General features: G+C 39.6%; 1 protein-coding gene and 1 long non-coding RNA gene across 9 annotated transcripts; one reads left to right on the top strand and one right to left on the bottom strand.

Moving 5' to 3' along the window:
• Nucleotides 1-464: 464 nt before the first annotated feature.
• On the bottom strand, nucleotides 465-25,626 carry AQP11 (aquaporin 11). Of its 8 annotated transcripts, none has more exons than XR_013442482.1 (4): nucleotides 24,631-25,626; nucleotides 18,215-18,331; nucleotides 15,377-15,586; nucleotides 465-6,499 (listed from the first exon to the last, which is right to left on the bottom strand). XR_013442482.1 is itself a non-coding variant. In XM_078058587.1 (3 exons), exons 1-3 carry the CDS (start codon nucleotides 25,250-25,252, stop codon nucleotides 6,489-6,491), a joined length of 750 nt encoding a protein of 249 aa, XP_077914713.1. In that variant the 5' UTR covers nucleotides 25,253-25,626; the 3' UTR covers nucleotides 465-6,488. The 8 variants fall into 8 exon arrangements, 5 of the variants coding, with proteins under 5 accessions (XP_077914713.1, XP_077914712.1, XP_077914710.1 ...); XR_013442483.1 differs by lacking the exon at nucleotides 465-6,499 and adding an exon at nucleotides 9,397-11,748; XR_013442484.1 differs by lacking the exon at nucleotides 465-6,499 and adding an exon at nucleotides 12,474-14,420.
• LOC118549180 (uncharacterized) lies at nucleotides 18,298-21,149 on the top strand. Its single transcript, XR_013442485.1, has 3 exons — nucleotides 18,298-18,899; nucleotides 19,597-19,651; nucleotides 20,875-21,149. It is a non-coding gene; the product is annotated as an uncharacterized LOC118549180 (long non-coding RNA).
• Nucleotides 25,627-27,744: the final 2,118 nt, after the last annotated feature.

The following is a 27,744-nucleotide window of genomic DNA, read 5'->3' as shown; positions in this document are numbered from 1 at the left end:
CATGGGCTAATCTTAGAAATTCTATTTGGGTCCTTTTTTGAAGTCATACCAACTTGTCATCATGACTTTTAGTGAAGTAATAAAGTGCTCTGATAATATTGAAAAAATGTTGAGATTGGTGTGCACTGTTTTCCTATAGGCACTGCTGTGGTCACCTTGTTATTATGGGTAATGCAGTCATCTAAGATGCAGGAAACCAAGCATCTAATTCTGGCTTGTTAGACAAGGTATTTAAACCTCTCTGGACCTGTTTCCTTATCTGTAAAATGAGGCAGCTAGACTAAATGATTTCAGAGATTCAGCTGTAACATTCTAGAATATTAGTCAGTTGTACCCGTAACTGAGAATATAGAAGGTGAAAAAAAACGATGAGGTCAGACTTACTAAAAATGAAATTCATAATGCTCAGCCAAGCCAACATTTCTTGATTCTATTTGAGCTGAATTTTAATGTTACTGTAATTGTTTTGCTTCCTATTTCTTGATGTAGAGGAAATTTAAGCCATGGACATTTCCCCCCATAATGTGAGCCATCTAAAATAGCCATAAAAGCTAGTGAGTAGTCATCTGTTCTAAATTCTGTTGTTTAAAAAATGTATTCATGGGGCACCTGACTGGCTTAGTTGGTAGAGCATTTGACTCTTGACATTGGGGTTGTAAGTTCAAGCCTGAAGTTGGATGTAGGGATTATGTAAAATTTTAAAAAAATAAGAAAATAAAAAAAATGTGTTTATTAAAATGACCCTGGTGAGTTTTCTCCTCCCTCAGATCAGTTTGTCAGATATTAATACTTTTCAAATAAGCTTGTTTAAATCTTTGTACATTATGTATTTTGAAAGCTTGTTAGGATCTTTGTCAGTACTGGTAAAGATAAGAGATGATGCATAGATGGTCATGGTATATAGCCCTTTACTTATTTTTATTTTTTTAAAAGATTTTATTTATTTATTTGACTGAGAGAGTGAGTTAGCGAGAGCAGAAACAAGCAGGGGGAGTGGGAGAGGGGGAAGCAGGCCTCCCGCTGAGCAGAGAGCCCAATCTGGGGCTCGATCCCAGGACCCTGGGATCATGACCTGAGCCGAAGGCAGACGCTTAACCGACTGAGCCACCCAGGTGCCCCAATAGCCCTTTACTTTTAGAAGAAGACGTGTGATTACTCATTGTTCAGAGAGATACTAGATTTTATTTATTTATTTATTTTTAGAATTTTCTTTTTTTTAAGTTTTATTTTATTATGTTATGTTAATCACCATACATTACATCGTTAGTTTTTATGTAGTGTTCCATGATTGTTGGCATATAACACCCAGTGCTCCATTCAATACGTGCCCTCTTTAATACCCATCACCAGGCTAACCCATTCCCCTACCCCCCCCAGAACCCTCAGTTTGTTTCTCAGAGTCCATAGTCTCTCATGGTTCGTCTCCCCCTCCGATTTCCCCCCCTTCATTTTTCCCTTCCTACTATCTTCTTTTTTTTTTTTTTTTAACATATAATGTATTATTTGTGTCAGAGGTACAGGTCTGTGATTCATCAGTCTTGCAACAGTTCACAGTGCTCACCATAGCACATACACTCCCCAATGTCTGTCACCCAGCCACCCCATCCCTTGCACTCCCTCAACACTCCAGCAACCCTCAGTTTGTTTCCTGAGGTTAAGAATTCCTCATATCAGTGAGATCATATGATACATGTCTTCACTTATTTCGCTCAGCATAATACCCTCTAGTTCCATCCACATTGTTGCAATAGCAAGATTTCAGGGTTTTTTTGATGGCTGCATAATATTCCATTGTATATATATATACCACATCTTCTTTACCCATTCATCTGATGATGGACATCTTGGCTCTTTCCATAGTTTGGCTATTGTGGACATTGCTGCTATAAACATTTGGGTGCATGTACCCCTTCGCATCACTACGTTTGTATCTCTTGGGTAAATACCCAGTAGTGCAATTGCTGGGTCATAGGGTAGCTCTATTTTCAACTTTTTGAGTAACCTCCATACTGTTTTCCAGAGTGGCTACACCAGCTTGCATTCCCACCAACAGTGTAGGAGGGTTCCCCTTTCTCCGCATCCTCGCCAACATCTGTCGTTTCCTGACTTGTTAATTTTAGCCATTCTGACTGGTGTGAGGTGGTATCTCATTGAGGTTTTGATTTGGATTTCCCTGATGCCGAGCGATGTTGAGCACTTTTTCATGTGTCTCTTGGCCATTTGGATGTCTTCTTTGGGAAAATTGTTTGTGTCTTCTGCCCATTTCTTGATTGGATCATTTGTTCTTTGGGTGTTGAGTTTAAGAAGTTCTTTATAGATTTTGGATACTAGCCCTTTATCTGATATGTCATTTGCAAATATCTTCTCCCATTCTGTCATTGTCTTTTGGTTTTGTTGACTCTTTCCTTTGCTGTGCAAAAGCTTTTTATCTTGATGAAGTCCCACTAGTTCATTTTTGCCCTTGCTTCCCTTGCCTTTGGCGATGTTTCTAGGAAGAAGTTGCTGCGGCTGAGGTCAAAGAGGTTGCTGCCTGTGTTCTTTAGGATTTTGATGGACTCCTGTCTCACATTTAGGTCTTTCATCCGTTTTGAGTCTATTTTTGTGTGTGGTGTAAGGAAATGGTCCAGTTTCATTCTTCTGCATGTGGCTGTCCAATTTTCCCAACACCATTTGTTGAAGAGACTGTCTTTTTTCCATTGGACATTCTTTCCTGCTTTGTCAAAGATTAGTTGACCATAGAGTTGAGGGTCCATTTCTGGGCTCTCTATTCGTTCCATTGATTTATGTGTCTGTTTTTGTGCCAGTACCAGACTGTCTTGATGATGACAGCTTTGTAATAGAGCTTGAAGTCCGGAATTGTGATGCCACCAGCTTTGCTTTTCTTTTTCAACATTCCTCTGGCTATTCGGGGTCTTTTCTGGTTCCATACAGATTTTAGGATTATTTGTTCCATTTCTTTGAAAAAAGTGGATGGTGTTTTGATAGGGATTGCATTAAATGTGTAGATTGCTCTAGGTAGCATAGACATTTTCACAATATTTGTTCTTCCAATCCATGAGCATGGAACGTTTTTCCATTTCTTTGTGTCTTCCTCAATTTCTTTCATGAGTATTTATAGTTTTCTGAGTACAGATTCTTTGCCTCTTTAGTTAGGTTTATTCCTAGGTATCTTACGGTTTTGGGTGCAATTGTAAATGGGATTGATTCTTTAATTTCTCTTTCTTCTGTCTTGTTGTTGGTGTATAGGAACGCCATAGTTTCTGTGCATTGATTTTATATCCTGCCACTTTACTGAATTCCTGTATGAGTTCTAGCAGTTTTGGGGTGGAGTCTTTTGGGTTTTCCACAGAAAGAATCATATCATCTGCAAAGAGTGAGAGTTTGACTTCTTCTTTGCCGATTCGGATGCCTTTTATTTCTTTTTGTTGTCTGATTGCTGTGGCTAGGACTTCTAGTACTATGTTGAATAGCAGTGGTGATAGTGGACATCCCTGCCGTGTTCCTGACCTTAGGGGGGAAAGTTCTCAGTTTTTCCCCAGTAAGAATGATATTTACTGTGGGTTTTTCATAGATGGCTTTTATGATATTGAGGTATGTACCCTCAATCCCTATACTCTGAAGAGTTTTACTCAAGAAAGGATGCTGTACTTTGTGAAATGCATCTATTGAGAGGATCATATGGTTCTTGCTCTTTCGTTTATTAATGTATTGTATCACATTGATGATTTGCAGATGTTGAACCAACCTTGCAGCCCAGGAATAAATCCCACTTGGTCGTGGTGAATAATCCTTTTAATGTGCTGTTGGATTCTATTGGCTAGTATTTTGGTGAGAATTTTTGCATTCATGTTCATCAGGGAGATTGGGCTGTAATTCTCCTTTTTGATGGCATCTTTGTCTGATTTTGGGATCAAGGTAATGCTGGCCTCATAAAATGAGTTTGGAAGTTTTCCTTCCATTTCTATTTTCTGGAACAGTTTCAGAAGAATAGGTATTAATTCTTCTTTAAATGTTTGGTAGAATTCCCCTGGGAAGCCATCTGGCCCTGGGCTCTTGTTTGTTGGGAGATTTTTGATTACTGCTTCAATTTCCTTAGTGGTTATGGGTCTGTTCAGGTTTTCTGTTTCTTCCTGGTTCAGTTTTGGTAGTTTATACATCTCTAGGAATGCATCCATTTCTTCCAGATTATCTAATTGGCTGGCATATAGTTGCTCATAATATGTTCTTATAATTGTATTTCTTTGGTGTTGGTTGTGATCTCTCCTCTTTCATTCATGATTTTATTTATTTGGATCATTTCTCTTTTCTTTTTGGTAAGTCTGGCCAGGGGTTTGTCAGTTTTATTAATTCTTTCAAAGAACCAGCTCCTGGTTTCGTTGATCTGTTTTCTACTGTTCTTTTGGTTTCTGTTTCATTGATTTCTGCTCTGATCTTTACTATTTCTCTTCTCCTGCTGGGTTTAGGCTTTATTTGCTGTTTCTCCAGCTCCTTTAGGTGTACGGTTAGGTTATGTATTTGAGACCTTTCTTCTTTCTTGAGAAAGGCTTGTATTGCTATATACTTTCCTCTTAGGACTGCCTTTGCTGCATCCCAAAGATTTTGAACAGTTGTGTTTTCATTTTTATTTGTTTCCATGAATTTTTTAAATTCTTTAATTTCCTGGTTGACCCATTCATTCTTCAGTAGGATGCTCTTTAGCCTCCATGTATTTGAGTTCTTTCTGACTTTCCTCTTGTGATTGAGTTCTAGTTTCAAAGCATTGTGGTCCGAAAATACGCAGGGAATGATCCCAGTCTTTTGGTACTGGTTGAGACCTGATTTGTGACCTAGGATATGGTCTATTCTGGAGAATGTTCCATGGGCACTAGAGAAGAATGTGCATTCTGTTGCTTTGGGATGGAATGTTTTGAATATATTTGTGAAGTCCATTTGGTCCAATGTGTCATTTAAAGTCTTTATTTCCTTGTTGATCGTTTGCTTAGATTATCTGTTCATTTCAGTGAGGGGGGTGTTAAAGTCCCCTACTATTATTGTATTGTTGTCGATGTGTTTCTTTGATTTTGTTATTAATTGGCTTATATAATTGGCTGCTTCCATGTTAGGGGCATAGATATTTACAAGTGTTAGATCTTCTTGTTGGATAGACCCTTTAATTATGATATAATATCCTTCCTCATCTCTTATTTAAAACAGTCCTTGATTTAAAATCTAATTTGTCTGATATAAGGATTGCCACCCCAACTTTCTTTTGATGTCCATTAGCATGGTAAATTGTTTTCCACCCTCTCACTTTCAATCTGGCGGTGTCTTTGGATCTAAAATGAGTCTCTTGCAGACAGTGTATCGATGGGTCTGTTTTTTTATCCAATCTGATACCCTGTGTCTTTTGATTGGGGCTTAGTCCATTTACATTCAGGGTAACTATTGAAAGATATGAATTTAGTGCCATTGTATTGCCTGTAAGGTGACTGTTACTGTATATTGTCTGTGTTCCTTTCTGGTCTATGTTACTTTTAGGCTCTGTCTTTGCTTAGAGGACCCCTTTCAATATTTCTTGTAGGGCTGGTTTTGTGTTTGCAAATTCTTAGTTTTTGTTTGTCCTGGAAGCTTTTTATCTCTCCTTCTATTTTCAATGACAGCCTAGCTTTATATAGTATTCTTGGCTGCATATTTTTCTCATTTAGTTCTCTGAATATATCATGCCAGTCCTTTCTGGCCTGCCAGGTCTCTGTGGGTAGGTCTATTGCCAATCTATTGTCTCTACCATTGTAGGTTACAGACCTCTTGTCCCGAGCTGCTTTCAGGATTTTCTCCTTGTCTCTGAGACTTGTAAGTTTTACTATTAGATGTTGGGATGTTGACCTATTTTTATTGATTTTGAGGGGGGTTCTCTGTGCCTTCTGGATTTTGATGTCTGTTTCCTTCCCCAAATTAGGGAAGTTCTCTGCTGTAATTTGCTCCAATATACCTTCTGCCCCTCTCTTTCTTCCTCTTCTGGGATCCCAGTTATTCTAATATTGTTTCATCTTGTGGTATCACCTATCTCTCAAATTCTGCCCTTGTGATCCAGGAGTTGTTTCTCTCTCTTTTTGGTCTTCTATATCACTAATTCTCTCTTCTGCCTCATTTCTCCTAGCAGTTAGAGCCTCCATTTTTTATTGCATCTCATAGCCTTTTTGATTTCAACCTGGTTAGATTTTAGTTGAGATTTTAGTTCTTTTATTTCTCCAGAAAGGGGTTTCTCTAGTATCTTCCATGCTTTTTTCAAGCCCAACTAGTATCTTTATAATCGTCATTCTGAACTCTAGTTCTAACATCTTACTAATGTCCGTATTGATTAGGTCCCTGGCAGTCGGTACTGCCTCTTGTTCTTTTTTTTTTGCGGTGAGTTTTCTGTTTTGTCATTTTGTCCAGAGGAGAATAGATGAATGAGAGGACAAAATGCTAACGGGGTAACAACGACCCCAGAAAAATATACACTGAACAAATCAGAAGAGACCTGAAACCGGGGGGAAAGAAAGGGAAAGAAAGAAAAGGAGAAAAAAAAAAAAAAGAATATGATCAGATATAATCAGGCTGGTGAATAGATCAGTGCCACACACTAGATTTTGGGCATATTTTGGTCTGTTTGAAGAAACTGCCTCCCAAAATTTTAAAGAAAAACATTTATATATGTATAAAAATAAGGGTAAATACGATGAAAGGATAGAATATACTGAAGATGAAAATTATAAAAGATTTTATAAAAGGAATTGATAAGAAGTTGGTTGAAAAAAAGAAGAAGAGAAATTTAAAAAAAAAAAAAAAGAAAGGGAGAGACTGTGATCCGGCAGGAGACTAGAACAAAGCCATATACTAGAGATTTAGGGTATATTTTGGTCTGTTAGAAGAAACTGTATCCCAAAATTTTAAAGGGAGAACAACATATATATATACCAAAAATAAGGTTAACTACAATGAAGGGATAGAATATGACTCTAAAAATGAAAAATAAAAAAGATTTTTTAAAAAGGGATTGATAAGATGGTTGTAAAAGGGAAAAAAAAATTCAAAAAAAAAATAGAAAAAAAATTTAAAAAATTAACTTTGAAAGACCAAAGAATTATGGGGGAAAAAGCCATGAATTCTATGTGCAGTATTCCCCTAGCGCTGGAGTTTGGCCATTCTCATTGATCAGTAAACTTGGTCTTGGCTGGCTGTTCTCGCTGATCTTCTGGGGGAGGGGACAGTTGTCATGGTTCTCAAATGTCTTTGCCGGAGACGGAATTGCCCCACCCTTGCAGGGTCTGGGCTAAGTAATCTGCTCGGTTTGCTCTCGGGAGCTTTTGTTCCCTGCAAGCTTTCCCTACAGCTTTGAGGAGGAGAGTGAAAACGGCGGCCTCCCAATCTCCGCCCCGGAGGAGCTGAGAACTCTGGGCCCCACTCCTCGGTGCGCCCCCAGAGAAAAGCAGTCAGTCACTCCCGTCTCCCTGGTCTCCGGCCGCACTCCGTGCTCACCCGGCCTGTGACCGAGTGTTTCTATCTCTGGCACCCGACCCCATGTGGAGTCTCCAAACCCAGCAGATCCCTGCGGTGCACTCCCGTGCCGCTCCTCCCGGGGGAGGAAGGGGAGTCTCCCCGGATCTGCCGCTTGTTGGGTCCCTGCTGGAAGAGCAGTGGCCTGACTGTGCCGCGGATCACGGTTTATGGCAACCCTGAGCTGCGAGCCCACGCCTCGGCTCCGTCTCTGTAGCTGGCTTCCCCGCTCTGATAACTGGGAGCTCTGCCACACTCAGGCACCCCCAGTCTTTCTGTGACCCCGAGGATCCTGAGACCACACTGTCCCACAAGGGTTCCATCCCCCACTTAGCCACTGGAGCGACGTCCCTCAGCAGAACCGACTTCTAAAAGTTCCGATTTTGTGCTCCGCTGCTCTAGCACTTGCCGGTAGTGGCTCATGGAGGCTCCCTCCCTCGCCGTTTATCTTCCCTAATACCACCTCGGATTCCCTTCTCCGCATGTCCTACCTTCCAGAAAGTGGTCACTTTTCTGTTCAGAGATTTGTTGCTATTCTTTTCTTCGATCTCCTGTTGAGTTTGTAGGTGTTCAGAATAGTTTGATAACTATCTAGCTGAATTCCTGGGACCAGACGAAATTTAGGTCTCCAACTCCTCCACCATCTTGCTCCTCCTTGAGATACTAGATTTTTTTTTTTTAAAGATTTTATTTATTCATTTGACAGAGAAAGAGACAGCGAGAGAGGGAACACAAGCCGGGGAGTGGGAGAGGGAGAAGCAGGCCTCCCACTGAGCAGGGAGGCCGATGCGGGGCTCGATCCCAGGACCCTGGGATCATGACCTGAGCGGAAGGCAGATGCTTAATGACTGAGCCACCCAGGCGCCCCTGAGATACTAGATTTTTAAAAAGATTTTATTTGTTTCCAGAGAGCGTGAGGTCATTGGCAGGGTGGGGGGTGGAGGAGAGGGGGGAGAGAGTATCTCAAGCCAATTCCAAGCTGGGCATGGTGCTGGTCCCCAGGCTCAATCCCTTGATCCCAAGATCACTACCTGAGCCGAAACCAAGAATCAGACCCTCAACTGACTGAGCCACCCAGGTGCCCCTAGATTTTTTTTTATTATTTATTTAATTCATTTTTTAAAGATTTTATTTATTTATTTGACAGAGAGACAGCAAGAGAGGGAACACAAGCAAGGGGAGTGTGAGAGGGAGAAGCAGGCTTCCCGCAGAGCAGGGAGCCCGATGCGGGGTTCAATCCCAGGACCCCGGGATTGTGACCTGAGCCGAAGGCAGACGCTTAATGACTGAGCCACCCAGGCGCCCCTAGATTTTTTTTTAAAGATTTATTTATTTGAGAGAGAAAGAGTGTGAGAGCATGAGGAGGGAGAGGAGCAGAGGGAGAGAGAGAATCTCAAGCAGACTAACTGCTGAGCATGGAACCTGATGGGGGGCTTGATTTCACGACCCATGAGATCATGACCTGAGCTGAAATCATGAGTTGGACCCTCAACCAACTGAGCTGCCCAGGCACCCCGATATTAGATATTTTAGATAGAATTTTATTTATCTGCAGGATTTCAGATAGTATCCTTACTATGTAGCTAATTCTTGTGGAAATCCTGTTTGAAAAGTATTTCTAGAATGGATGAATCTGTATCCAGTACCCATCCTTGTGGCTAATATGAAATGATTCTAAGCAAATCCCTTATGAGGATTCTAATAGGATTATTGCCATTCTTTGACAAAGGAGCTAAAACAAACATTTTCACTAGCATCTCACTCTGCTTATATATACATAGGTAAAACCAGTATGTAATGCGGAGGACTTCATAATTTCAGATGAGAAGTCAGAAAAACTTGGGAGAGCAGTGAACCTAGTCAGAATTTTTGTTTTTTTTTTAAAGATTTTATTTATTTATTTGAGAGAATGAGAGAGAGAGAGAGAGAGAGCACACGAGAGTGGGGAGGGTCAGAGGGAGAAGCAGACTCCCTGCCGAGCAGGGAGCCCGATGTGGGACTCGATCCCAGGACTCCAGGATCATGACCTGAGCCGAAGGCAGTCGCTCAAACAACTGAGCCACCCAGGCGCCCAGAATTTTTGTTATTAACATAATTTTAAGAAGATAAAGGAAATATGGGCGCCTGGCTGGCTCAGTGACAGAGTGTGCAATTCTTGATCTTAGGGTTGTAAGTTTGATCCCCAAGTTGGTTATAGAGATTACTTAAAAATAAAACCTTAAAAAAAAAGATAAAATAGAGATATATAACCCAGGGATAAGAAGGCTAAATAAAAGTGTACTGAGGCTAATTCTTAGGACTTTTTAAATTATTACTTTGAAGATTATATGAATCACAAATATACTTAGAACAACAGTGCCTAGAAAATGGCTCAAAAAATTTTAACTATTACATAATAGTAGCAATTAATTATTTTCATAACAGAAAGAAGAAGCTGCAGATAGTGTTAACTTACACTTAGAATGTATCTGAGAAATCTGAATTTAAAAATCTGAGCAATTAAAATAGATGTAATGAAATTTATGCATTTTCCTCATAGGACCTCTTGGCCTTCACTGCAAGTCTCTATTCCTCCTCTACAGACAGGTCCAGTGTACTTGAGTATCTAGTTTTTAGGCATGCAACAAGTTAGAAAAGGAGAAAGGGGTGGTTGCATCAGGCATATCAATAGCAGTAAATAGTTGACAGGATTATGAAGAAAAGCAAATACAGGTTACCCCAAAATACAGCAGTCTGAGCCTTTAGAGTGTGTAGTGCAAATATGAGGATGGTGCAGCAATTTATGTTCACAAAAGTGTGACTAAAATTATCAGCCCAAACTCTGGTTTTAAGTAAATCCAAATCTGGCTAATTTAAGCAGAAAAATTTGTTAGAATGCTATCTGGTAGCTCACAAAATGGTCAGGAAAGCAGAAATAAACCAGGCTCATAAAAAGATTAGGGGTGGCCTACATAAGATGCTATGATTCTTCTGTTGCTTTTAGATCGATTTCTTAATTGATCCCATGTCTTTTGAGTCACCACAAAGTCCTGGTTGGCACTCTGTGTGTTGTCACAGACAAAAAACAAGAGTATTTGGCCCCTTCAGCTTCTGTAGTGGGAGGGCATTTCCTTTACCCAGATCCTCACAGCAGCAGATTACCCCAAATAGAAAGGATGCTTTGGCTGTTGGCTTGCAAAAAACTTATGCTGTCTGCTGCAACTCCAAATCTTAAAAAAAAATAATAATAAATTGAGATTGTATATCATAAAATTTAAGATTTTGTATAAAAAATGAAGGATACATTATTTGTCAAAATTAAAAATGCAAATATTGTGTGACCCAGAAACTCCATGTAAAGGAATTTATTCTATAAATAAATTTGCACATTAGGAAGAATCATATATGTAAGGATATTAATTGCAGCTTTATTTGTAAAAGCAAAAGACTGAGTACAATCTCAATGTTTATAATTAGGCCTGAGTCAATTGTTTACAGTGTATCTGTATAATGGAAAACTGTTTCTCAAAAAGAATTAGGTAGATCCTCATGTACCTATGCTGAATAAGCTCCAAGATACATTAAATGAAAAAAAAAATTAAGGTATTTTATATAGAAGAAAAAGGGCTGGAGGTTACTATGGGGATTATATGTATTCTGTGCTTATGTATATATAAAATATCCTTGGAATATCATAAAATGGTAGTAGCTGTTTCTGAAATAAGTGGGGACTGGAATAGGAGGGAAACTGAGGTTTTTGCCCACTTCCTGTTTATATGTCTGTTCTACATGTATCATCTAAACACTCTGTGGTATTGGGTTGCATGTTTGGGGTTCTTTGGTTTTTTTGTTGTTTTTTTTTTACTTTTTTAACTTTTATTTTTTTTAATGTAAGCTCTACACCCAATGTGAGGCTTGAACTCATGACCCTGAGATCACGTATCACATGCTCTGCTGACGCCTGAGAAATCTGTATCCAGTACCCATCCAGGCGTCCCAGGGTTGCATGTTTTTAAACATTCATTATTTGAAAACAACACAAAACACATTCATTATTTGAATCCTTCAGCTGCTTTTCCTACTCAGCACTTTAAAAGTTTTATCCAAGTTGATACAGGCAGTTCATCCATTCTCTTGATGGGTATTTAAGGTTCCAGTTACTCATTATTAAGGCATGCTGCAGCAAATATTCTTAGGCATGTTTTATGCACATGTGTGCATTCCTCTATTGCAGTGCCTTTCTTTTCATTATGCCTACAATAAGAAATACATTCCAGTTCTAGCATGCTAGTACATTTTTGCTACAATGTATTTTTAAATAACATGAACTAGTTCACAGATAATTGCTAAATAGGGCAGTGATGTCAGTATAGCTCAGAAGTCACATTGGTTCATATGTAATTTTTCCTAAAACATTAATATTTTGCACCCCCAGTTACCTATAATTTTATAATAGAGGATGACATGCCTTTAGGTCTAAAATAGGAAGCTGTGGTATGATTGATTGTTTTAATAGGATCACTCAAGCATTAGAACAGGAAGTTAACTGCAGTAATCTGGGCAAAAGTAAGTAAGTAAATGGAGGCTTGAAATAACCTGTGCTAGTAGGCCATAATGCAAAGTATGAAAGCCTACTTACCCTAGAGAAACACAGGTACACAAGAAGCACTGCTTTAATAGTGACTAACTTCTAGTTATTCAGGTATTTCTAATACCATCAAAAGATTGGATAAACTATGCAGTTTGAATTAACTAAAGCTGCATGTATCAGTTGAGTTATCAGACACCAAGTAGAGATGTCAAATACACAGATGGATACGGAGTTCTGGACAGTTGTACAAGCTGAAGATACAAATTTGGCAGTCACTAGGATATATTTGCTATAAGCTACAAGACTGGATAAAATTACCAAGAGAGTATAAATAGAAAAGAGCTCAGAGGACTAAGTCCTGGGAGACTATCATTTAGTTTGGGGAAAGGAGGAAGAACAAAAGAAACTGAGAAGGCAGGGATTTTGTGGAAGTGAAGTATTTTCAGGAGGAGAATACAATCAGTTGTATCAAATGCTGCTGATAGATAAGGATGAGAACTTGCTTTAACAACATGGAAGTCATTGATGGCCTTGGCAAGAATTTGAGTGGAATGGTGGAGCTGAAGTCTTGATTAGAATGCTTCAAGAAGAAACAGGAAGAGGTGCCTGGGTAGCTCAATTGATTGTCAGACTCTTGATTTCGGCTCAGGTCATGATCTCAGGGTTGTGATAACGAGCCCCATGTCAGGCTCCAAGCTGGGTGTAGAGCCTGCTTAAGATTCTCTTTCTCTCTCTCCCTCTGTCCCTCCCCGCTCTCTAAAGAAATAATTTTAAAAAAGAAGAAACAGGAAAAGGAAAATAGAACTTCAGACTCCCAGCACATCTGCCTAACTCTTCTTGTGCCCATAAGTTCTTACCTTTTCTCCTGCTACTATAAACGATCTAGCTTTGCCTCTATCTGAGACCAACCCCTGTGTACTTGATTCTGTCTTCACTAGCCTAGTATAAAATACAGACCTGGGAAGTCTCCCCTCCCTCTTCTACATCGTCTGCTGTATCATTCCCTAGTGTATAAACGTGCCAGGATCTTTTCCATCTTAAAAAAAGATTCTTTCTTGACCGAATTTCCACCTTCAGCGACTGTCCACATTTTCGTCCCATTACAGCCAAGCTCTGAAAAGAACTGTCCTACTGCTGTATCTCATTTTTGTTTCTACTTCCTGTTCAGGTGCAGGCAAGAAATAAGCAGACAGTTGGGTTTAATCATACTGTGGTTAAGCCATGTGAGTATGATGAGATAAAAGAACAAGGGAGTAAAGATTCTCTGCAAGTGTGTAATTTAAGCTGCTTACAGAGAAAGAAGTACTTGAGAGGGGTGAGAGATGTGAAGAGGTGGTGATATCGGTGGACAGAAGTTCTCCACAGACGTTGAAGGATTATTGGAGATGAGGTACTAGAGTAAGTGAGCTAGAAGGAGAGGTTAGTGGTTAGAGGTTTGAGATCATAGAAGAGTCTGAGTTACTTGTAATTAACAAGCTTAAGGTTATGACCAAAAGTTGTAGTTGAGGCAGAATAGAAGAAAAATAATTGAAAAGCCTTTCAAGTTCAGCTAATGAACTGAGAGGCCAAGACACTGGGATGATCATCTTTGTGGGTATTAAAATTCTCAAGAACTGTAACTGGAATGGTGTTGTAGAGGCTGAGAGTGAGACAGGAACTAAGTTCTTAAAGGACCAGGGGGAATTGAGGGCACTATAGGGTAGAAAATTGCAGTAAGAAGTGCCCAGGTGGCAGAGGGCATGGTCTGAGGACAGGTTTTTAATGGAGGGAGCAGAGGTAAGCAGCCACGAGGAGAGAGGAACCTGTTCCACCTCCAGGCCCCATGGTATCAGAGGTGGTGTGGAGAGAACAGCTACCATTTCAGAGGGCTGCAGGGGAAGCACTGTCCTCTACAGTTGTAAATTCTGACACACTTAGAGGGCTGGGTGTTTTCACAAATTAATATTCATTTTTCTTGAACCAGAGAGTCTCATGAAATAGTAGTTGAAACACAGCTTCATGTTTGGAAGACACAGGGAGTGGAAGAGGGATCATTTTAAAGGGAACAACCTTTATTTTGTGTTGCTGTGAGAGGATTCAGGCCTAGTACTGCCAGATCTTTGGTTTTTTCCCAAGAATCCAGAACTGGATTTTTGTGTGAAAAAGACGACAACACTAGCTTATTTACTTATTTTAAAATATTGTGCAGGCCAAATAAACTGTATTTAGCCACTGTCAAAATTTTATGAATTCTGCTTTTTAAAATAGAAAACTAGTATTTGTAAGTTCATGAGTCAAAGTCCATGATCCTCAGCCTGGCTGCCTTGTTGGGTAGCCTGCCACCGTTCAGTCCAGTCTGCAGGTGTAAAGGGAGTGACTATCACAAGCTGATCACCAAGCAGCACTTAAATTACCTGGCAATTTATCAGTTGTTTAATTATTACTCAAACAGATCTGATCTCACCCCATATTTTTTTACTTTCAATTCTAACCCTGATAATGGAATTTCCTTGGAAGAGAAATACACTTAACCTTATTTATAGCCAGAACTTTTTTTTTTTAAAGATTTTATTTATTTATTTGACACAGAGAGACACGGCGAGAGAGGGAACACAAGCAGAGGGAGTGGGAGAGGGAGAAGCAGGCTTCCAGCGGAGCAAGGAGCCCGATGCGGGGCTCAATCCCAGGACCCCGGGATCATAACCTGAGCCGAAGGCAGACGCTTAACGACTGAGCCACCCAGGTGCCCCTATAGCCAGAATGAAAAAGTAGACCTCCTACAATAAAAGAAAGCTTCTAATGGAAGAAAACTTAGAGGCTCTTTCAGCCCAACAAAACAAAACAAAAAACTAGTTAATTCCTAAATAATTTTAACATTATAAAATCTTTTTTTTTTAAAGATTTTTTTTTAAATGAGAGAAAGAGAGAGCATGAGAGGAGGGAGGGTCAGAAGGAGAAGCAGACTCCCCACTGAGCAGGGAGCCTGATGCGGGACTTGATCCCGGGACTCCAGGATCATGACCTGAGCTGAAGGCAGCTGCTTAACCAACTGAGCCACCCAGGCACCCCTAACATTATAAAATCTTTAATGTTGCTTCAAAATCTTCAATTTTACTTTAATCATAATGATGACCAAGAAGATTTTTTGTATTGAAACAGAAGTCTAAGGATGGTATTTGGCTCTTTTTGACCTCAGGGAAGCAAACCCCTCTGGACTTAGTGTCCTTATCTGTAAAATGGAGATTAAAAATCCATACCCTACCTACTACATAAGGTAGCTATTAGGATCAAATGAGAATGTGAAAAGCTTACCTCTTGACTTGGTATGGCTGCTTTGTTTTATTCTGTTAAGGAATAGCAACTTGCTGGATGCCTGGGTGGCTCAGTTGGTTAGGCAGCTGCCTTCAGCTCAGGTCATGATCCCAGGGTCCTGGGATCAAGTCCCACGTCGGGCTCCCCACTCAGCAGGGAGCCTGCTTCTCCATCTCCCTCTGCCTGCCACTCCTCCTGCTTGTGCTCTCTCTCTCTGACAAATAAAAAAATAAAATCTTAAAAAAAAAAAAAGGAATAACAACTTGCCTAAAGCAAGTGAGATTGTCTATTTAGAAAAAATATTTTAGAGTATATTTAAAATTTATGAACCCCTGAGTATGAGTGGATATATAATCTACTTCCAAAAGCAACTTTCCTGTTGATAAATGACACTGCTGATGGTATCATTGTGTGAGGTAGTGGCTGAAATGTACCTTTTCTGGGTCTGTAAGCATGACTGGTCATACTTTGGCTAAAAATCCTGTTCATTCAGGTGAGATTTGATACACACTCTTTCTTTGGTCCTACTATCACCTCCCTTTCCTTCTCACCCTGTGCTCCTTTTTTCATCAAAATTAATAATTATCACTTGAGATTTATATTTAATGTAATGAGTCTTTTTTCTAAAGATTTATTTTTTTATTTAGAGAGACAGAGAGCTGGGGGAGGGGCAGAGGGAAAGGGAGAGAGAATCCCAAGCAGACTCCTTGCTGAGCGTGGAGCCTGACACAGAGCTCGATCTCATGACCCTGAGATCATGACCTGAGCTGAAACCAAGAGTTGGACGCTCAACCGACTGAGTCACCCAGGCACCCCTAATGAGTCTTTTCTAGCAACATTTAATACACACTCAAAAGAACAAGTCTTAACTGAGAAACACAGGATACCTCCTTTTCACAGTAATTAGTTTAAGTTCCAGTGATGACAACTACAAGGCAGCTTCCTCAGAGGAAGCTAAACATTGATGAGTCCAGTGCAGCCAGTATGTTGAATATGAGGTGATAAAATCTTTATCACATCCAGCTTGACTGTCCTGTAACTTAGTCTGAGTCTTTTGGAATAGTTATTCCTTTTTATTAATTGTATGGTTGTTATACAGCCATGGAAGGAAAAAGCTGAACATCAAAATCATCAACAATATACCTGAAAGACAAAATAGAGTAAAATAAAAACAATCTAAGGAAGTTCATAATCACTCAGTGGCTATAATTTAAGATTATATACCTAGAGATTTGGAAAGCTATGTTTAAAAGAATTAGCTGCATCAATTCTACATGAAACACGTGGATATTTTTTAATGTAACATTCTCACATTTTTCTTCAACCATGAATCCTTAAAAACATATGTATCTGGTAAAACCAGAAGGATCTAAACAGTGAATTGGAAGGATAAATAGATCTGGAGTTCTAGTTCTGGCTCCATTACTGACTTGCTGAGTGAGAAACTCTGGATTTAGGTCTCCATTTGCTCTTCTCTAAAAGATCAACACTGTGTCCCTCCATGCCTCAGAGATGTATGTACTGGGAGAATAAGGCAATTGAAAGCACTCTTGAGTTTTCATTTGGAATGATCAAACATTACTTTCTCCCTTCTCTTTTTTTCATCAGTCACAATATTAATAGCTTTTAGAGCTGTACCAAGCAAAATGTCTAAAGCAAAATTTCAGTCAGTGCTGAAATTTTATATCAGATAGAAAATATGTGGGGCACCTGAGTGTCTCAGTCGGGTCTCAGTCAGTTGAGTGTCCAACTGTTGATTTCAGCTCAGGTCAAAATCTCATGGTCCTGGGATCAAGCCCTGTGTTGGGCTCTGTGCTTGGTGCAGAGTCTGCTTGAGATTCTCTCTCCCCTTCTCTCTCTGCCCCTCTCCCAGCTCTTTCTCTCCCTCTCTCTCTCAAATACATAAAATCTTTTTTTTTAAAGAAAACAGGTTTAAAAAAAGGAGTCATATATTAGTAAATCTTTATTTTTGAGGTCACAAGAAGATAAATCTAGCATGTGGCTATTGGTTAATTTTTCAGTGGGGAAATAGGGCTAGAGGAGACAGCCACAGGGCTCAAATCACTGTCTTGAAAGGGATGTCTGCAATAATTAATATTTTTATCTTAACATATTTAGGCTTAAAGCTCTAAATTAGTTTAAACTCAGATTAAGAATGAGTTTGTCACATGCAGATTTGATATTTTTTTACTCCTATTTGGTAACAGCAAACCTTAAGGTTTGACTAGGAAATGCCTTTGAAAGAGAAGTCTGTTTTGCAACCAGAGGCTTTAAATGAAAAAAAAAAAGTCAAACAACCTATATGTTAACTGACCCACAAGATTTGACATTTTCTTTATAAAAAAAGTAAGAGGAGTTTTATATATCTGATCCAGATAGAAATAACAGGAATGAAATTGTGGATAATTTTTAAACTACACTTATTACAGTTATCCATTGTTTCATGAGATGCTCTTTTGCAAAATGAGTCAAATGAGCTAAACAGTATTTTATCTGGAACTCACAAATTTGAAAAAAGAAATTCCCTTTAGCAAGAAAGATATATTTTTTTTAATGGAAGGAATCACTCCTCAGTTTTTTGGTCCATATATCTGAGGGTTTCTTAAAATGGTATCATGCCTGAAACTGACTACCCTTAACTAGATAATTTTATTTCTTTGAAGAAAAAAGTTTTAAAGGATACTGCACAAATGAAGTGTTATTTCAGGTATATTAACTACCTTTTTCATTTTCTTTTTTGTACCTATTCTGGCTTTGGAAATTGACATGTTACAGTGACATTTCCTATCATTTTAAGATACCCTAATCTTGTAATCGTATTAATAAAAATATGCTTACCTAAAGAAGGAGCGAGCCAATATACTATAAAAAATCGAAGGAATGCTTCATCAAAACACTTGAAATGTAGTGAAAGTGCCAAAGCTGGATTAAATACAGCTCCTGTTAGACTTCCTCCTGTAATACATTTTAAGCAGAGTGATACCAAACCATGTATTTTACATTTTCTTGTAACTGGAAATAAAGGGGTTACTGGATGTGACTACTTTGTTTTAGGTATTTAAGTATTTTTATGCTATAATCTTCCTTTGCAGAATCACCTGGCATGTTATAGAATATAAAGATTGATTATAATGTGCTAGGACATTAAGAGTTTTAATCCAGTGCTTTTCCTATATATTATCGAATGCACATTTGAAAGTTAATCTGTTCTATTATTGCTCCTACAAGTTTACAAAACAGGAGATTTGGCTGCCCATCTTAACATTCATCAATTTAAATGAATAAATAATAATGAAAATACATTTAAAATGGATACAATACCCCAGGATCATCGTGGGCTTAAGTACACCTTTGTGTTGAAAACAAAAGTAAAATGGACCAAAGTATTATCACTGACTCCATTTTTACTTGTCAACAGAGAGAGCCCTGAAGAAGGGACTGTGCATGGCATGTGAATTATGTCTCAATAAAGTGGCTACAAAAATTTTTAAATAAAAAAAGTGATCGTGTATAGTTGTGAAAGGTAAGCACAATTTCTAACTGTTGATTGCTTTTCAGGACTCATGGTCCAGCTCTGCACCCAGGTTCTCTCTCTGACACGGAGACTAGGAGTTTAGTTCTGGCCACACAAGCAAGTAAGGAAAAGCAGAGGAGGCTGGACTTCCTTTCCAATGGTACCAGAACTGTGGCTCAGCTTTTTAGAACACACCCTAAAATATTCCTGAGATAGTGACATTTCTATTACTTCTTCCATGTAGAAGCTTGGGCATACACATCTGCCTCTGACTCAGCTACAGAAATATACCCCGAGATCTTCACAAATTTTACCTTGACATATGCCTCTATAGCATGCTGTCTTCGTAAAATACAGTAAAATTGGAAATTAAGCAACCCTTTCATAAGATTTCACTAATGAGATGTCACACTTGATAAGCTGCACTGAAGCTGTGTCGAGATGAAGGTGTTGAGCAGTGAACTAAGTTCACTCCATGGCTAAAAGTTTTTTCTAGCACACAGGCCTTACAGTGTGATTCATATTCATGTCTCAGCAATTATAAATGATACCACATCATGGATCTTCAGAATAACTCTTTTTTTTTTTAAGATTTTATTTATTTATTTGACAGAGAGAGAAAGCTAAATAAACAAGCTTATTAATTTGGAATAACATTCAATATTTTGAAATAATGAGAGAAATCTCTACTAATTAACGTTGGTAGGTCTCCAAGATACCACTGAACAACTACTACCACCAAGAAAAGCAAACTGCAAAAAGTAAGATATGATACGTTTTATGTTAACATGAACATACCTAAACAATAGTTTCTATAGGGTCTTATCTATATGTATAATAAATAACATAAAGAGTTTGGAAGGACACACACATGCATGTGCGGAGGACTACCCTGGTGGGAAGATTAGACAGAGAAGGAGAAAGGACAGGCATGGGGATGGCAGTCAAAAGGCACTTATGGTCTCACTGGTAGTGTTTTAATTTTTAACAAAAAGAATACGTTCATGCATTGTGTAATTAAACATGAATTATTTAAAAAGTAAGAATCATCATCTAGGCACAGGACTAACAAAATATCTTTGAAAAATATTATTTATTGACATCCGAAGAGGAAAAGACATAATAATATATGTCCAAGAAGAGGTACCAATGCGAAGACAGAGCTGGCTGATTGTCAAGAGTCTTACAGGATAGCAGGAACTTGGCGAAATTACCACAGTTAAAGACTGTGTCAAAGTCCAAGTTCCAAATCTGGCAATTCTAGATGCTAATGTTACTCAATACTCCTAAAGGAAATCAAATTCTCTGGGACAGAATGACACTAGTTAAAATCCTAAGACTCCTGTATAAGCCAGAATGTTAATTAACTAATTTAGAGTGGAGGCTAGCCCTTTCCAGTGACTAGAATATTTGTGCCAGGTATTATGCTAACTTGAAATACGTTATTCTATTCCTCATAATGGTCTTAAGAGAGAGATAGTATTATTCTCCACTTTAAATATGAGGAAATGAGGCCTAAATTGAGTATCTCTTCTAAGGGTACAGTACAACTCTAAACCTGTGCACTTAGCCACTACATGAATAAATAAATGTTCTGGACCTTTGTTTGAAGCAATTTTTCATTTGTAAATGAGTATCTATTTCACATAGTTATTACATTAAAAGCAAATGTATGTAAAGGACTTAGTTCCCTTCTCCTTTGACAAATAATCTTACCTATGTTCTTCATGATTTAGAAGGATGCCAAAAACTGAATGGAATAATGAAATGAAGTAAAAATACTACAATTTCTTCAGACAATTTATTAGGCTTATTTTGAAAGCCCTTAGACATAAAATATAAAATGTCCAGATATATATTATTTTTTTTCTACATGATTTTTTAAAGTGAATATGAGTATTTGATTTGTAACAGGTGATACAATGCTAAGACCTGGTTGTATGTTATAATGAATAAAATAACTTTAATTTCTGTATTCATAAAGCTTACTGTCTGTTGGAAGAAGACATCATAAGACAAGTGTATAATTAAAAATTCTACAAAGGAAATGAACAGGTGCAATAATAAAGACAACTTACTTAGATGTATAAAATAACAGATTTTTTTCAGTGTCTACCGTTGACCCTTGAACAACGTGGGTTGAGATGCACAGGTCCACTTATATGCAAATTTTTTTTTTTTAAATACCATACAGTACTGTAAATGTATTTTCTCATGATTTTTTCTTTTTTTTTTTAAGATTTTATTTATTTATTTGACAGAAAGAGACATAGCGAGAGCAGGAACACAGGGGGAGTGGAGAGAGAGAAGCAGGATTCCACTGAGCAGGGAGCCCGATGCGGGGCTCGATCCCAGGACCCTGGGATCATGACCTGAGCCGAAGGCAGACGCTTAACGACTGAGCCACCCAGGCGCCCGTATGATTTTCTTAACATTTTTTCCTCTATCTTACTTTATTGTAAGAATACAGTATATAGTACATACAACATACAAAATATGTGTTAATCAACTGTTAACAGTAAGGCTTCCAGTCAACAGTAGGCTATTAGTTAAGTTTTGAGGGAATCAAAAGTTATAAATGGATTTTTGACTGTGTAGGGGCTCAGTGCCCCTAACCCTTGCATTGTTCAAGGGTCAGCTGTGATTAAAAATGAATGCAGGGGCCCCTGGGTGGCGCAATCGGTTGAACGGTCCGACTCTTGGTTTCTGCTCAGGTTGTGATCTCAGAGTCCTGAGATGGAGCCCCTCATCGGCTCCACGCTCAGTGCAGAATCTGTTAAAGTTTCTCTCTCTCTCCCTCTGCCCCTCCCCACTCTCTCTCTAAAATAAATAAATCTTTTTTAAAAATGAATGCAGTTCCCTCTTACTCTGTTCATTGAGCCAAATTCTCCCAAAACCTAAATTAAGGATATTTGCTTGAAATCTGCATTAATAGTTTTATAGCTCTAACATGTTAATAAATTACATCCTAGCATGCAGCCATGTCAAATCAGTACCAACAGTACCTTAGAAGTTAAAAAAAAGGACATATCAAAGTAACTTCTAATGAGACTTGATGTAGCTAACCCTTCCCCCTGCCTTTCCTCCCCTATCCATTCTTAAATCCTTCCTACAAAAGCTTTACCTCTCTCTGATATGACAGAAATTCGATCACTCCCAAGACCGTTCATTCTATCTGGAACAACTCTGGTCTAAAGTTATGACATATCCACAGAAAATAATGCAGAGTTATGGCTTAGTGTATCATTACCCAAAGTATGTTCTCTTCTGCTACATACTCCTAGACAAAAGGATTCCATAAGTTTGAAAAACTGTTCCACATTCTCCTTTTGGGGTTTCACAATATACAGCAGCTTAGAAAAGGCTCTGTAAAGTTTTAACATTAGAAAATCTGTTTAATCCAGTGTTTGCCAGACTTACTTGGCAAAAGAATCCTTTTGCAACTTAATTTTTTAAAATTATGGTAAAGTATATGACATAAAACTTGCCATTTAAACCATTTTCCAGTGTATATTCAGGGGCATTAATTACATTCACAATGTTCAACTATCACCACAATTTCCAAAACTTTTCCATCACCCCAAACAGAAACTCTGTATGCTGTACCCATTAAAGGATAAGTCCCTACTCTTCCCTGCCCCCTAACCCTTGGTAATATCTATTATACTTTCTGACTCTATGAATTTGCCTATTCTGGATTTTTTATATAAGTGGAGTCCTGCAACATTTGTTCATCCATGTTGTAGTATTTATCAGAACTTAATTCCTTTCATGGCTGAATAATGTTCACTTGTATGTACATATTTTTGTTACTTTTGAGGAGTGCAGTGTAGAAATGCTGATAATGAAACAAGAATAAGCTTTAGTGTCAGTTTGAACCATGAATCCAGCACATTCTAGCCGTGTGACCTTGGACAAGTCATTTCACGTTTGTGAGCCTCACTTTACTTAAAATGGGAGTAATGTATTCATTAGTGAGTTTTTTTAAGGATTAACTAAGATAACTCATATAAATTTCCTATGTGCTTATTAGTATACTGCTCAATGAATACTCTTACCTCCCTTACATTGACAGAAAAGGAAGATCATAATAGTATCAATTTCTGTAACAGTAGTAATCCACAATTGTCTATTAGGTTCTGCCCCGGCAAACAGTCTCCAGCACTGATACTGCACCCATTAGCCATGTGTGGCTATTGACCACTTGAAATGTAGCTATTGCAACTGAGGAACCAAGTATTTAATTTTAGTAAATTTAAATCTGAGTAACCACATGTAGCTAGTGGCTTCTGAATTGTCCAGCACAAGTCTGGATGAGAGCAGTGGTTCTCAACTCTGGTTTCATACTGGGATTACCTGGGAAACTTTAAAATACACCATTAATTATATAAGTACAGAGCTAAACTGTGGCATAACTTTTTGCAAGGATGATTACCTTCATATATGGGGCACGTTTCTACTTTAGCCCAAACCTAAAACTCTAATAAATAAGCAACTATTCACCAAACCCTCAAATATACATAAATCCTTCCCTCTCTTCTCTACCCTTTATTTCCATCTGTGTCTACACAAAGAATAGTACTAGATCTAAAGGATGGAAAATGGATTGGAAAGTCTTTCATTTTTATCCTGGGAAGTCAAGCAAATGTTTAGAAGCCTTTATTTTGAGGTTTACTTCTACTTACAGTTTCACTTTCAGTGGGCAGAAGATAGACCATTACCACTAATTTCCTTTTATTAGATTCCTGCCTCTAAAACATTTTATATAGTCCCAGTGAAGCTACTTTGTTGCATTTAAAATGACATATTTCATCATTAAGTTTTTGTTTTTTGGATTTCCTTGTCCCGTTTAGGATGTCCAGGGTATCCACTGCATCTGAGATCTGTCAAAATAAACCAATGGTTTGCAAGAAATCAACAGATTTCTCGAGTTACTTGTTTTAAAAAGCATCTTTAATTTCAAGCAAGTTTTAATTTTAAAACACATCTTTTGTGATAGGCCACTTAAAAGTTCATTTATAATTCAAGATGAATTATTTATTTTTTTTTTTTTTTAAAGATTTTATTTATTTATTTGAGAGAGAGAGAATGAGAGAGACAGCACATGAGAGGGGGGAGGGTCAGAGGGAGAAGCAGACTCCCTTCCGAGCAGGGAGCCCGATGCGGGACTCGATCCCGGGACTCCAGGATCATGACCTGAGCCGAAGGCAGTCGCTTAACCAACTGAGCCACCCAGGCGCCCTATAATTCAAGATGAATTATTAAGGAAACAAGAAATGACTTTAATTTTGTAGAAAAAGAACTAAGAAACAGAACTACCAAATTTCTACTCCTCCCTCTTACTATTAACCAATCATGTAGCCTGTGCTTTAAATTGAAAGGCACTTTTTAAACCCATGATCATTTTTCAGGTTGGCATGAGGAAAGAAGTAGCTGATATCTTTTCTCTCTACCATTAAAACAATCCCTTTGTAGGATATTTGAACCCTTGGCAATATTTCACAAGATCTCAGTTTCAGCACAGAAATGGCTCCTGTTGCTGAGGGTTCAAAACACTGAATGGAGGATCTGTATGTCTGCACTATTGGTAAAGAACAGGCTGCAAAATAGTTAGAATAATGGGGATACCAGTATTGACATCGCAGAAGTATAGGGGTTTCAAATGTATCTTGGTAAAGAACCTAGCGCCTCGGGTCATAGAGGCTTCGGACGTGCCAAGTGTTTTGTGGGAATAACAAACCTGCGTAGACCAAAAAGGTGATGAGTGCTGCCAGCAGGTGGATACGAAGCTTGGTTCGGATCTCCTGGAAGTGCAGCAAAGCGCTGTGGAAGATAAAGGAGCAGATGGCTTCTGTGATGACCGCTTTGGGCAAGTCGACTTGAATAGGATTCCTGCAAGCGAAGGTCCTCTTGTTGAGGTGATACTTGGTCAGCCCCAGGCTCCACAGGGCGCTTATGCAGTACCTGCTGCACAGGGCACCAATCAGCTGAGCCAACAGCCTAATCGCACCCGTCTCGGGGGACATTCCCCCCAGCAACATCTGCATCATCACGCCGCACGGGTTGCTAGAGGTGCCCACCAGAGTCAGGCCATGCACCAACGAGAAGAAGTAGATTAGCGTCAGCGGCCAGGTGGGGTGCGCGGGCTCCTGCTCGCTCAGCAGTTGCAGCTCATGGGTGCAGCAGCAGAGCTGGAAGGTGGCCAGAAACTCCAAGACGAAGGTGTGGGCCATCATGAACCTGCGCAGCTGCTGCCGGGTGACCACGCGGGCCAGCCCCATGAACAGCACGAGCAATAGCATCAGCCCCAGCGAGGTGCAGGTGTCCTGCACCTCGGGCCAGAGGCCCCGCAGCGCCGTCATGGTTCGCTCCCGGCCAGACTAGACTGCCTGCTTGACTCAAGCAGAGGCAGCGTCAGGGTAGGAGTCCCAAGTCCTAAGTCTGCAGCCCCACCCCTCCTCCCGCCTCGGGGCGGACCGACTCGAGGCGAGCTGGAGGTCCCTGGGCGTCACGCTGGAGGACTCCTCCCCTCCTCCCCGGCGCGGAGCTAAGGTGTTGGGACCAGAGCCGGGGAGGAGAGGAGGGGAAGGGCGGCAAGGGAAGCTCTGCTAGGGGATACCGGCTAAAGGGCCAACAGTCAGCGGGAGTCTGACGCGCACACGTCCCCGCCGCCTCCCTGAGAGACTGGAAGCCGGCGCCGGCGGGGGAAGAGCGCGGAGGGACGCCGCGCGCCGCGCGCCGCGCGCCGGGGCCACTGCGCATGCGCGCGGGGACCCGTGAGCCCTTGCGAGCGGGCGCCCAGGATCCGGGTCCCGGCGCCTAACGGAAAGGTTCGCGTCCGCTGAGATTTGACCCTTGCTTTGGGAAGGGAAGACCTTGAAGGCTTTTCTTCCCCGCTCCTAAAACGGTAAAACCGTCCCGCTGGAGACGCTCCTAGAGATAATCTCGGCCAACCACCTCGTTTTTATTAATGGGGCGACTGAGAAGACTGGAGGTGACGGAGGTGGGGCGCAGAGGCCATGGGTAGTTAAAGGGAGTAGACTTCGGAGTCGAACGAAACCGGGAGTAGACTTTGGAGTCGAACGAACCGGAGTTTGACCTCTGTGAACCAGGGCATGCAACTGGGTTTCCTTGAGCTTAGTTTTCCTCACCTACCTCACACAGTTGTGGGTCATACGCCCCACCTCATCGATTTGTTTTAAAAAGCATGAAAACACTAGCACAGAGAGCCAAGCACGTAAAAAGTGTTCAGTAAGTGCTAGCTTTAAGTCTGATGATGCCAGAGTCCATGGCTTTTGCCACCGCAGCCCACTCCCCAACAGCTCGCCTATCTGGGGCTGCCCACTGTGGGCAAGCTGGGAGAGAATGTCAGGGATTCCTCAGACCTTGCAGCCAGTCTGGTTTTGTGCTAATGCCATAGGTGTCAGGGTTTAGTGTTGGGGGGGTGAGAAGGGCTCAAATGCCTGAACCCCCTCTCCCACCTCAGTTTTGCCTCCTTCGGGCTGTGTTGACCAAGAGTCCACATTTCTTAGGGCTAGAGAGAAGGGAGAGAGAACAAAAATGAGGGGACTCATTAGCCCGAGCTTCAAGCAATAGAGAATTTGGCAGGTGTTCTTGTTGATTCTCTTCAGCTTTTCTCCCCAATCTCAATTGTCCTTTTATAACTAATGAAAATTCTCTTTATAACTCCAAATTTTCTGTGGTGCCAATAGACATTCTCTGAATTAAAAAATAAATACTTGCACAAAATTCACAAAGTGTGTACAGAAATGAAGCCCTTTTCTCTTTCCTGTATTGGTGCCTCACCAGAGATTTTGAGTAAATTAAAACTATTTTTTAGTTACTGCTGTCTAAAGAGGTTGCTTAAATCAGCCCTGTGAGTGTAACCCTTTCATTTTTCCCCTTTACTAAAAGTCACTTGAGAATTAATGTGAATATATTTCATTTACTGCTCTGATGATAATTCACTTTAACTAGCAAGAGCTATGTAGAAAACTTAGTCTTTTGGACTTTGATTAGAAATTTTATTTTACTTTTTTATAGTATGTTTAGAGATTTTAATATATATTGTCATTAAAAAGACTTTGGACATTGTTTCAATTAGAGAGCAAAAGCAGAATAAACCCAATTAATTACTTTTAATCGAGTATTTCACATCACATAAATCAATCTCTATTTTCAGAAACAAGAAATCACTAATTAATCTCCTAATTCCTTCAGCAAAAATGTTTGTTGATATAGGTGACAGAGCTGCATCTTGCAAATCCAGATCTCAAAATTCCAATTCTCAAGATAAGTGTCTTCATGAGAATGACTCTTACACAGGTTAAGAAGATAAGAGTCTGGCTTCCCCTGCAACTTTGGTCCAATTTTAACCACTTTGCTTCTAGGCATTACAGAGGTATTCTGGCCAGGAAAAAATACAAACTTATTTTAGAGTGACCAAATAGTTACTAAGGGAAAATTCTTTACAGAGGAAATTCAGTTGATAAAGGCAGAAGAATGATGGATTTAGAAAATCACCAATTTGCAACCCCTAATGAATTTTAATAGACAATTAAGGGATATAAAAACGTGGAAGACTGGTGGTAAATTTATAAACCCACTCACTGACCAACCAATTTTAACATTGCCCACAGTGGAACAGCTATACATTATATGCCTCAAGTACAGAGCAACACTTATGCAGGATTTTGCCTAAGAAAAAAAATAAGCTAAATCTAATCAAACGCTTATTTTTTAAAAAAAGATTTTATTTATGGGGTGCCTGGGTGGCTCAGTCATTAAGTGTCTGCCTTCGGCTCAGGTCATGATCTCAGGGTCCTGGGATCGAGCCCCGCATTGGGTTCCTTGC

The sequence above is a fragment of the Halichoerus grypus genome, chromosome 11, assembly GCF_964656455.1.
Source record: "Halichoerus grypus chromosome 11, mHalGry1.hap1.1, whole genome shotgun sequence".
NCBI lineage: Eukaryota > Metazoa > Chordata > Mammalia > Carnivora > Phocidae > Halichoerus > Halichoerus grypus.
Note: the sequence above shows the minus strand (reverse complement) of the source record. Positions and strands in the feature narration are given on the sequence as shown.

Excerpts from the sequence above, each read along its gene's own strand:
- AQP11 (XM_078058584.1), bottom strand. The coding sequence starts at position 25,252 with ATGACGGCGCTGCGGGGCCTCTGGCCCGAGGTGCAGGACACCTGCACC. Across the intron at positions 18,332-24,630 it reads CACCTTTTTGGTCTACGCAG|GAGGAAGTCTAACAGGAGCT; the intron begins GTTTGTTATTCC and ends AATGTATTACAG. Across the intron at positions 15,587-18,214 it reads TTGGCTCGCTCCTTCTTTAG|AGAGAGCACAAGCAGGAGGA; the intron begins GTAAGCATATTT and ends TTTGTCAGAGAG.